This window comes from Manis javanica, chromosome 8, assembly GCF_040802235.1.
Source record: "Manis javanica isolate MJ-LG chromosome 8, MJ_LKY, whole genome shotgun sequence".
NCBI classification, from domain to species: domain Eukaryota; kingdom Metazoa; phylum Chordata; class Mammalia; order Pholidota; family Manidae; genus Manis; species Manis javanica.
The window spans coordinates 122,225,747-122,235,852 of record NC_133163.1 but is presented as its reverse complement, the minus strand read 5'-3'; the positions used below and the strand labels follow the sequence as shown (position 1 = coordinate 122,235,852).

The window sequence follows — 10,106 nt, the reverse complement described above, 5'->3', positions numbered from 1 at the left end:
ACCTAGGAGCAGAGATCTCTGGCCCTGGGGTACGTGCATGCTCCAGTTTATTAGGCGACACCAGAATGTTTTCCACAGTGGTTAAACTGATTTACACTCCCCAGCAGTCTGTGGGAGTTCTCATTGCTCCCCATCCTCGCTGAGATTTGGTATCAAAAAGACCCTCCCCCAGTCTACTGTCCCAGTTACACTATATTTTAAAGAATTGGCTTTTGTTCTAAACGTTTGTGTCAATCCGATGATATGGAATGGTTTTCTGTTCATTTCTCTAATCGCTAATGAGGTCCAGCCATCTGTATTTCCAAAACCTGTTCGTGACTTCGCTCCCTCTCCCCAACCCTTTAACAAGCATTAAAAAGAAAACAAAACATCATGGCTACCACTCCTTTATTAGTTGTATTGCAAGCATCTCCCAGTTTGTCTTTTTACCATATGGTATCTTTTGATGAACTTTTTTGGAGGGTCTAGTTTGACCTTTTTCACAAGGTCTGTGGGATATTCCGGATTCTCTTCTGTTAATTTGAAATGGAATGCATTACAATGGCCTGGTGCCTTGTGCTTCCTAGATTCCCCATTATTCAGCTGCCAGTTTTCCTTGAGCATTCCCCCTGGTCACGCAAAGGTCTCTGCACTCGGTTTCTCTTCATCTCTCAGCACTCTACTCGACTGATGTCCATGTGGCAGCACCTCCACCCTCGGCTGGGTGTCAAAGTTGTATACCAACTATTGGTTATCAGTAATTAAAGTACTAATTGAAGGTTAGTCGTTTCTTTCAAAATGTTTTTAAGAATCAGTGATGCAGGCTCAAGACTGTCCCAATTCTCACCCTCAATTTCCAGCACTTCAAAATGGCAGAGGATAGGGTCCCGGCTTGCTTTTTTCAGAGGGCTGCACAGACATCGCGGTGAATGTTGTTATGGAGGGGGGAGGCAATTACAGACCCACTCAGTGCTTCACGTCTGTGTTTTGTTTGGCCAAAACCGGGTTGTGCCTCTAAGGATGTGAATCATGGCAGAGAAAAAGGGTATAGGTATTAATTAGTTCCAGTGGCAGTGTCCCAGAATGTGTCCCAGCTCCAGAAAGAGGTAGAAAGCTTTTTTCTAGGCCTACATTCTGGTTACATGACAGGGACCTGATGTTCACAGGCTGGCACCCAAATCCTTTAGCCTGGAATCCATTCTGGCCCCGGTCACTCTTTCCCACTTTCTCTCTCCCCGCTACTCCACCGACCCTAGGCACTGGCCATACTTCCCCAATGCCAGGTCCTTTGATGCCACCAATATTCCGTAAACATCAGTTCCTCTGCTAAAATGCTCTTCCTCATGGCTCTATTTGGCAATCTCATTCTTTCAGCTTAAATGTCACCTCTGGGAAGCCTTCCAGAGATTCCCTAGTGAGCTTTTCCAGCATCTGTCTGCCCTCCCCCAGTCTAACTATATTTTAAAAGAATTGGCTTTTGTTCTTGATAATCACGTGCACAGACTGTGACCTCCCTGAGCACGGGGACCATACTAAATCAGCAGGAGATCACAAAAGGCTAAATGGGGGTGATCCCGTGACTCTGTGCCTGCCAGGACACTGATGTCACACTCCTGGAGTCAGTTTGGTGATCAGAGCTACCCTACTAATACAGAAAATAGGCTGAGAGTGAGCACTTTGGGGAAAGGATTGGGGAGAAAGGTCAGGAAAAATTGGGGTTCTCAGGAGCAGTTCACTTAGTCCTGTATTCTCCAAGCTCCTGCCTCTCCCCTATTACTGTCCAGGCGAAGTCACTGACGGCATCTGAGACCCACTGTGTGAAGAGGTAGAGGTTTATTGAAGTATAAACATTCAAGAACATGTAGGATAGAAAACACCCACGACGTACACAGACACTCGCTGCGAGAGGGCGTTCGAGGCGTCTGCCCACCGCCTAGGCTGCCCGCATGCCGCCACCTTCTTCCCGGTCAGAGCACATCTCGGACGGGGCAGGGAGAGCAGAGCTGCCCTGGCCGGCAGCCTGCCCCGCGGCCCTCGGGGCCGCACCTTCGGGGGGCACTCCTCTTGCCCAAGGCCCCGTTCCCGGGGAGACCTGCTGGCACCCCAGCTCTGGGGCTCTGAGGCTGAGACCCTGCTGCTGTCCTTGAGGACAGTGAGGGTTTACTGAGGTGAGGCTGGGCGAGCTGCCCAGGTAAACGGAGAGGATCCAATGACCAGAAAGACACAGTGTGCATTTCCTGTGTCCTCTGGGTGGGAAAAGTACATCTTTTGTGACCAAACCCCTGAGAAAGACACACTGGCCAAATGCCTGCAACGCTTTCAAGTGGGCCCAGCGCCAGTCAACTGGGCTCCTCCCTGGCACCAGATCCCACATGTCCTCCTCTGCCTATACCCTGCGCTTGCCCAGTGGACCAAGTGGGAAAGCTTCTGAGGCCAGAAGAGGGTCAGCCCCCAGTGGATGGGGCTGTGTGTGTGTGTGTGTGTGTGTGTGTGTGTGTGTGTGTGTGTTAAGGGAGAGAGAGGGGAGGGGGGGGGAGGAGAGAAAGGGAGAGAAGGCGGTGGCGGGGGCAGGGGCACACGGTGTGGCCCAGCAGAGCTGCAGGTGACCAGACTGAGGTACTGGTTCTGTGCTCAAGTTTCTGATTCCCCTTTCCTTCCCTAGAGAGGACTGCGCATCAGCCACGCACGGGCTCGCGTCAGTGTGGTCTCCCACCACCACGGCCCGACAGCGTCACGGTGGGTGGTGCCCTGCTGAACACCGCAGGGCTTCCTCGGCTGGGAGGGCAGCCCTGGGCGAGGAGCGCCTCTTCTTTAGCACAGGAGCAGCCTGCTCCGGCCCGGGGTCCAAGCGGAGGGCAGGGTGCTCAGCTGTCCTCACCTTCCGGGGCAGCTTGCCCTCTGCAGGGCCCACGGCCTCCACAGCCCACCCGGAGGCGGGAATGTCGGGTGAAGCGGAAACATGCAGCCTCCACCCTGGTGGGCCGGGGTGTGCGGTGTGGCTCCAGGACCCCCGTGCCCGCGAGCGGGCCTCTCTGCCCCACCTCCTCCCCAGCCACTGCGGTCCCTGAGTCATCTCTCCTGCCTGCCTCCCCACTCCTCACTGGGCTCGCAGGGAATGGCCGGAGGGGCTGGGGTGCCAGGTCAGTTCCTTGGCTTTGGGGGTGATCTGCTTTCATTTCTTTGGTGCTACTGTAACAACAATAAAAATTTTAAAATAAAAAAACCAAGTCAGCAAAACACATATAAAAAGATTTCAGAGATGCAAATACTTCCTGAACAATTAAACATCAACAATTACAAATCTGAGGTATTTCAATGAACCTGACATCAGCAGGTTTGGGGATGATGGGGCTGAGGTGACCCTATGAGAAGGGGGCCTAAGGGACAAGCGGGCTGTTCTCGGGAGAGCTGGCCAACAAGGGCAGGAGGGGAGCATGTGGTCTGGGAGGGCTGGAAAAGGGTCAGTGTGAAGTGGGGTCCAGGGCCTGCCTGGGCAGCCCCCAGAGGTCCTGCCCCTCCCTCAGCAGATACCCAGTAGGCCCTGGGACCTGAGGAATGCCCTCATGTGCCCTATCTTGAACATTTAAAAGGGTGATGTGGAGCCCTGAGGACTGCTTCAAGACTTGAATTTGAGGGACCCATACACCAGGAACAAAACACCGTAGGCAATGTGGGCTGGGAGGGTCCCAACCCACGCTCAAGTAGAGAAGGGCCCCCGGGCAGAAACCCCCATGGGAGCTAAAGACTGGGAGGCTGAGCAGGGGAAGAGACCAGTGACCCTGGGCTTATGGTAGAAAGCAGGGGAAGGGAAATAAATTAAAGGAGAAGGGGCGTGGAGGGTCTCCAGCCCTGTGTCGGCTTAGATTGTCGATACACCGTTCCCGGGGTTGGAGGTGGCCCCGGAACCCTGGAGGAGGTGGGAGGCGCGCACCCTGCCCAGTTCTCCAGGACGATCCCTGATTGGACAACGCTGCCCTGATCTGCCCTGCAGCCTCTCCCCGTCCCCAGAGCACAGCAGGACCTGAATGGAGTCTGGACAGACGACATGTCCAAACCCTCAAATGGTGTCTGACATGGGGTCCGAGAGATGAGGTAAATTCTGTGTGTCAACCTCCCTCGCTCTCGGCGGGAGAGCACGGAAGGAAGCTGGCCCTCAAAGTGACCAGCTGGTGGAGGGCTCCGCACTGGGGGTGCCCCTGGAGGAGGTGGGGCTCGGCGAGCAGTGGGAGCTGCTGCTGGCACTGCTCCCGGCGCTTGGCGGCGCCGACCCCGCGACGAGGTGGACCACGGGCTTCTGCGCGAACAGCACACCTGCGGGCGGGAGCAGGGGTGAGGAGAGGCGGCAGGGGCCTCGGTGCTTCCCAGGGTGCTCACTGCTGCCTGACTTCACGCAAGGCTCCACTCTGGGAGGTGCTGACAGGCCCCCCCCCGCAGCCCTGCCTTCAGGAGCTTACAGGCTGGGGAAGGGGGCGGACAGGTAAACAGAAATTTTGACGGCAAAATGTCACAAATGCTCAGAGGGAAGTGTACCCAGGGTATTGGGGGAGCAGTAAGGTTTTGGAGGGAAGGAGAAAATTGGTCAGGAGCACACCTGGGCTGTTCGAATAGGTGGAGGAAATCTCAAAGAACCGAGCGAGGGCAGGGAGAGGCAGCGAACGCCAGAGGCTGATGCAATAGTGTGGTCTCGGCAGGAGATGCTGCAAGCAGGGCAGGACGCGAGGGCAAGGTAACAGGAGCCCCTGTGCCTCTGAGGGGGCCCGAGCCTCGCCCTACGGGGTTGTGAGGTGAAGCCCCTGCGGCTTCGAGAGGGGCGGGGCTGAAGACATATGCAGTTCAGAACACCTGCTGTGAGGTTGGCAGGAGTGCAGCTGATGGAGGCCCGGCTACTAGGGGAAGAGAGGCCTGAACTGGGGCGGTGTTGGTGATGCCAGCAGAGGAGGAGAGAGAAGAGTGGTGCCTGCTTGGCTCTGTGGGGTGAGGATGGGCATGGGGGCTCTCAGGACTGCCTTCCAGGTTCCTGGCTTGGGAAACAGCAGAGCCACTGGGAAAAGGCACAGGTGGGAGACAGGCTGAGGCAAGTGCGGGGTGGGGATCCCCAGAAGTTCCTGACTGCTCCCCACTCTGAAGGAGGAGGAGGCGCTGTGGAGACGCAGGCACTGCCCTCCTCCCTCCCTGCTCTGGGCCCTCTCCGGAGCTCACACCACCGGCCAGCACAGGGCTCCCCGGCCTCCTCAACGGGCCTCCACGTGAGGCTGAGACTTCCGACTAGGGCCTCTGTCCCCGGCCCCGGCCGATGCCTACAGCACCAGGCCTGAGGTAGTGCCCCGAGGGGCCCAGCCTGCAGCCCCAGAAGAGGAGCATTCAAAGGCAGAGAAGCAGGCCCCGGGGCCACGCCCCCTCACTGGCCGAAGGAGCAGCTTTAAATCCCTTCCCCTGGGATCCCCCTCTGCCCGCTGTTAAACAGGTGGCCAGTGCGTGCGCTGCTGGTACAAGGCTGCTGGGCGGGCAGTGTGCCCGGGCTCTCTGGTCTCCTCTCATCAAGCTGCACTTACCCAGAGGTGGCCAGGTTTGCTCGCCAGCTGATCCCTACCATCAGCGACATGAGTGGGAAAGGACTGTGGTTCCTACGAAAGCTCAGCCAGTGCCTTGGAAAGACATGGTGCTAAACCAGCCATCTAACAAAACCTACTGACAAATTGGATTTAGGGAGAGACAATTACGAAGGACTAGGGGAAAAAAAGTAGGCTGATCCTGTGCACTCGGATTCCCTTGCGTGGTCTCAGTCTGGTCCACTTCACAGGAAGGGAAGGAGATGACGTCTAGGAAGAGCGCCGCTCAGCCACAGTCCAAGAAGGCAGGCTCATGCGTGAGAACATGTGACGGTGGACGCCAATCAGTGCTAAAGGCACAGACTTATGGTTTCTCACGATTTTTAAATGACTTCAATTAGCGAGCCGACCACTGGCCCAGAAGGGCTGGCTGGAGGGTTTCGGTCGTTCTGTCAAATGGGGAGGTCAGCTGTCATCCTGTCCACAACCCTCAGCTTCTACTAGTCCAGAAGAACCACTTCACCACTGGCACCTTGAGACTACATCAAAGGACGCCACCCCTGGGGAGGTGTTCAGACACAAGGGTGACAAGCGGGGCCCGTCGGGGGCTCAGAGCTCCCTCCCTCAAAGCTCCAAGAGCCCCCCTCACCTGCGTAGGTGGTGCCGTCGATGTCCACGGACATGCTGATGCTCCCGATGCTGCTTGTCGTCAGGTTCAGTGCTGCAGCTGCGGCCTCTGATCTGTCTTCTGCTGGGGACAAGGAGGTCAGCAGGCCCGGCCAAGCCTCCCGGCACTTCTGCCGTCCTCTCTGTGAGGCGCTCCCACCCTCAGAGCCTGGGCACAGCAGGCCAAGGTCTCCCAGTGCTAGAGAGCCATCTATATAACCTTCTCCTGGGGAGAAGATCTGGCAGGAGAACCAGGCTTGCCAACACCCTACTGCTTGCTTTCCCACTGAGCCCCTGCACTCCCCCAGCTCCCTCTGCCCTCAGAGGAAAGGGATCCCGATCAGGAAGGAGGCTGGGCTGCTGCGCACTGGTGCTTTCATGACCCAGCAAACCGTACCCCAGCAGATGAGCATCCGCCATCCAGCAGGCTGGGGAACAAGACAGCTAAGACCCAGTCCCTGCCTCCTGCCTCCTCCTCCCCTTACCCAGGCTCGGGGCGCCTCAAGGAGAGGGTCCCCCTGCCCGGCACGTGGTCTCATCCCTGGCACTCTACCTCAACCTAAGCATCTGTAGGTGGGCAAGGCTGCGGCTCTGGCATGCAGGGCCTGCCTGGCTCACCCAACTGCCCTTTTACCAGCCAGCCAGCCAAGTTGTGTTTTCTCTCAGCCTCCGGTTTGTGCAGAATGAGAAGCCCCTCTCTGAGTGGGTCACAGCACAGCCCCCACAGCCCCGCTGCTGCCTCCAGCTCTCCCCTGCTCCTCACTGGATGTGGGACCGGGAGGGTCTGCCTGGGAACACGCACACTCCCTCCACATGCTTATCCATGTTTGTTCTGAGACACAGTCGAGGACAAGAATGGCAATGAAAATGTGTGTGAGGGAGGAAGTGGAGAAAGAGGAACAAGGGACAGGAGTGTGTGGTCAGGGGATGAGAAGGTGGGGCACCTGAAGAATTCAGGGGGGAAAGGAAAGGATGTCACTTATGCTGCCAGACTTGTATTTCCTCCTTTCCTCTTGTCCCCCAGGGTCACTGGCAACTCGGGCCCCTGGCTGAGCCCTGGGATGAGTCTTGCCCCCAGACTGTGTCCCGTGCTCGCCTATCTCCGGGGAGGCACCAGGGTGAAGGCTGGGCCCTGTAATTCAGACACATCAAAAGACTGGGGGGGGAGGAAAAAAACACAGAAGCTGCCCCTGAAGGTCTCGGGCTCCTCCTTGAGGGCTCCTCCTTGAACGAAGGCCTCTCCTTTTTGTTAGAGAAAAGGGCACTGCCTGAGGCAAGGGTCCCCTCGGGGATGACTTCAGCTTGGCGACCTGAGATCTCGGCGGCCGCACGAGCCCCATGCGGCTCTCTGCCCTCTAGACCCCTCTAGAGGTCCACCCCAGTCCCAGGCCGTGCATGGGCCCTTGGATGGAGCCAGGCGTTGGCGCACACACCCCAGGAGTGGAAGAGCCCACCGCAGGCCCGGCACCCACCCCTGCCGTTGACCCTGATCTTCATGGGCAGCTGCCGGGCCACACTGAGCAGGTTGCGCTGGAAGGCCTGCTGCACCAGGCGCTGCTCCTCCTCCGACAGCCTGGCCGTCCTCTTCTCAGGGGGCTCCCCTGACTCCAGCCGCTCCCGAAGCTGCTCCAGCGTGGCCGTCCGGGTACTGGCCTGCTGGCCTGCCAAGGTCACAGGCGCGGCCAGGCGATTTGGCACGGGCACCGTTGTCACTGGAACTCCATCACCTGGCAAGGGCACCGGAGCTGGACCAACCCATCCACCTCCTCCCACCCGACTGCGCGCTCTCCCCGCTGTGTGTGGGACGCAGGGAGCTTGGTCCCCTTCCTCCCGGCCCTCCTCCTCCAAGGGCCCTGCGGACCTTTCCTGAGAGCAGCTGCCGGGGCTATCCGGGGGCTGCTGGCACTGGTGCCACTGCTGGAGCCCAGCCCGAGGATGGGGAAGCGGATCTTGGGTGGGGAGAGAAGCGCAGGGGCCCCGGCGGCTGCGGCGGCGGCGGCGGCGGCAGGAGAATAGCCAAAGAGGGAGGAGCTGTAGCTGGGCCGCCGGCCCTCCCGCCGGTTGCCGTCGATGGCTGCCTGGAGCTCGGCTGGGGAGCTCAAGGCTTTCTTCTCACACTCATAGGCGTAGAGATACTTCATGTACCTGGAGGGAAGGAGGGAGGCAAGGGTCACCCACAGTGTGGCCCCCGAGGCTGCCCAGCTTCAGGTGGAAGGAGCCTTCACGGAGCTGGCCTCTGGGACAAAGGATGACCACCTGGCAGCACTAGATGGGAGAGAAAAGTCTCGGGGCTGCTGCCCCACCCTCCCCCCGGGGCCCTGCAACTGCTACTCAATCCTAACACTGCTCGAACTGGAGGCATCATTCACTGGGGGAAGTGAAGAATAATATCTTCACTGACATCTCATGTTTGCTGTGGTGCCTTTTTAGCGCCTTGGGAGAAATGAGGCCCCCATTTTGCAATGTCTTTCTGGCTCCCTGATGTCCTGACCGTTCTGCGTCAGGCTGGTCAGACCCACTGTGTGTGGGCCTACCGTGCTGTCCTTCTGTGTCAGACGTACCGAGAAGCACTTCTCCACCCAAGGACCTTGAGAGGACGACTGTGAACTCGTTACAGTTCTGTCTTCAACTTCTGCTTCTACTAGATAAAACCTCCCTTTCTTCCCACACAGGCCATGACACGCTAGGTGCCACGGTGGCAGCTCATTCTGCACCCTTCACAGAGCAACACCTGGCGTGTTCCGGAAGATCAGATTCCTCACTGACCCTCATGTTCCAACTTTACTCTTGGTTTCACTGCTTCTATAACCCTTGTAATCAACTTCAGTGGTTACAAAAAATAGGTCACCGATCCCCGTGTGGCCTCAACGCTGCCTTCCTCTGGGTCGTCTGTTGCTGGGCAAGCTGACGACCAGGTAGAGGGACTGCATGGAGATGTTCTGAAAAGAGTGTGGGTTACACGGCAGCTGACTGTGAACCTCAGCTCCACCACTTTCCGAGATGGTGTGTTCTTGACCAAACTATTTACCCTCTGAGACTCAGTTTGTGTCATCTGGAAAATGGGGCTAACACCTATTCACAGGGTTGATGGTGAGGCTGGAATGAAACCAAATGGTGAGGTAGCAGCACACAGGAGGCACCTGGGAAGCGGCAGCCCCCACTACTGCTTGGGTCCGGTGAGGAATTCCTGTCAGCAGGCTCCCAGTTGTTCTGGGAGTTCCAATCATCTCGCTCACTGTACAGTGGAATTTCCTTCCTTCCTCTCTTCTAGGTTAAAACACCCCCTTTCTCCAGCCCCAGCGTCCTTCCCCAGGCCCTGGCCACTCACTGGGTCCGCAGGGTGAAGGCAGCGCTGGTGATGGATGTGGGCAGGCTCAGGCCTTTGGTGATCTCCCTCCAGATCTTCTTGTTGATGACGTCCACCAGGCCCCCCTTCTCTGTCACCAGCTTATACAGCATATACAGGTCCAGGATCTGCTTGGCCATGATGGGGATTCGGTTGATGGGGGTCCCTGTGATTGTCCAGAGAGAACAAAGGCTTGTGTCATCATCACACAGAGAAAGAAGACACAAGTGCATGCCTGGCTTTCGCTGACTTGGAAACATGCTTATGAACCTGCTTGGTAGCATCATCTGACTCACACTCCCAAACAAAGCCTGGAAGCTTTCAGACTAGCTGCCAGTTCTTTTAAGGATGAGCAGAAAGACAAGTCCAATTCACAGGCCATGTGGCCCTGGGCAAATCATGCAGCCTCTCTGGGTCTGTTTTCTGATCTGTAAATATGAGGGCTGGACCTGATGACTTCAGAGGTTTTTATTTTAATTTTTTGCTAGCAGTGTAACTCCAGATTCTTTCCTATTGATGTGGCAACTCACACTTCTCTGGAGCCTTCAGAAGCCATTCGGCTGCCT

General features: G+C 57.2%; 1 protein-coding gene across 4 annotated transcripts in view; it reads right to left on the bottom strand.

Moving 5' to 3' along the window:
• Positions 1-1,793: 1,793 nt before the first annotated feature.
• ARID3B (AT-rich interaction domain 3B) overlaps positions 1,794-10,106 on the bottom strand; it is a 52,289-nt gene continuing 43,976 nt past the window's right edge. The window contains exons 5-9 of one of the 4 annotated variants that reach the window (XM_037010145.2): positions 9,523-9,706; positions 8,056-8,339; positions 7,667-7,921; positions 6,178-6,276; positions 1,794-4,290 (exon numbers count right to left, since the gene is read on the bottom strand). In XM_037010145.2, coding sequence (XP_036866040.2) covers positions 4,133-4,290; positions 6,178-6,276; positions 7,667-7,921; positions 8,056-8,339; positions 9,523-9,706 — 980 coding nt within the window. In that variant the 3' untranslated portion in view covers positions 1,794-4,132. The other 3 variants (XM_073212187.1, XM_073212185.1, XM_073212186.1) reach the window with 3 other exon arrangements.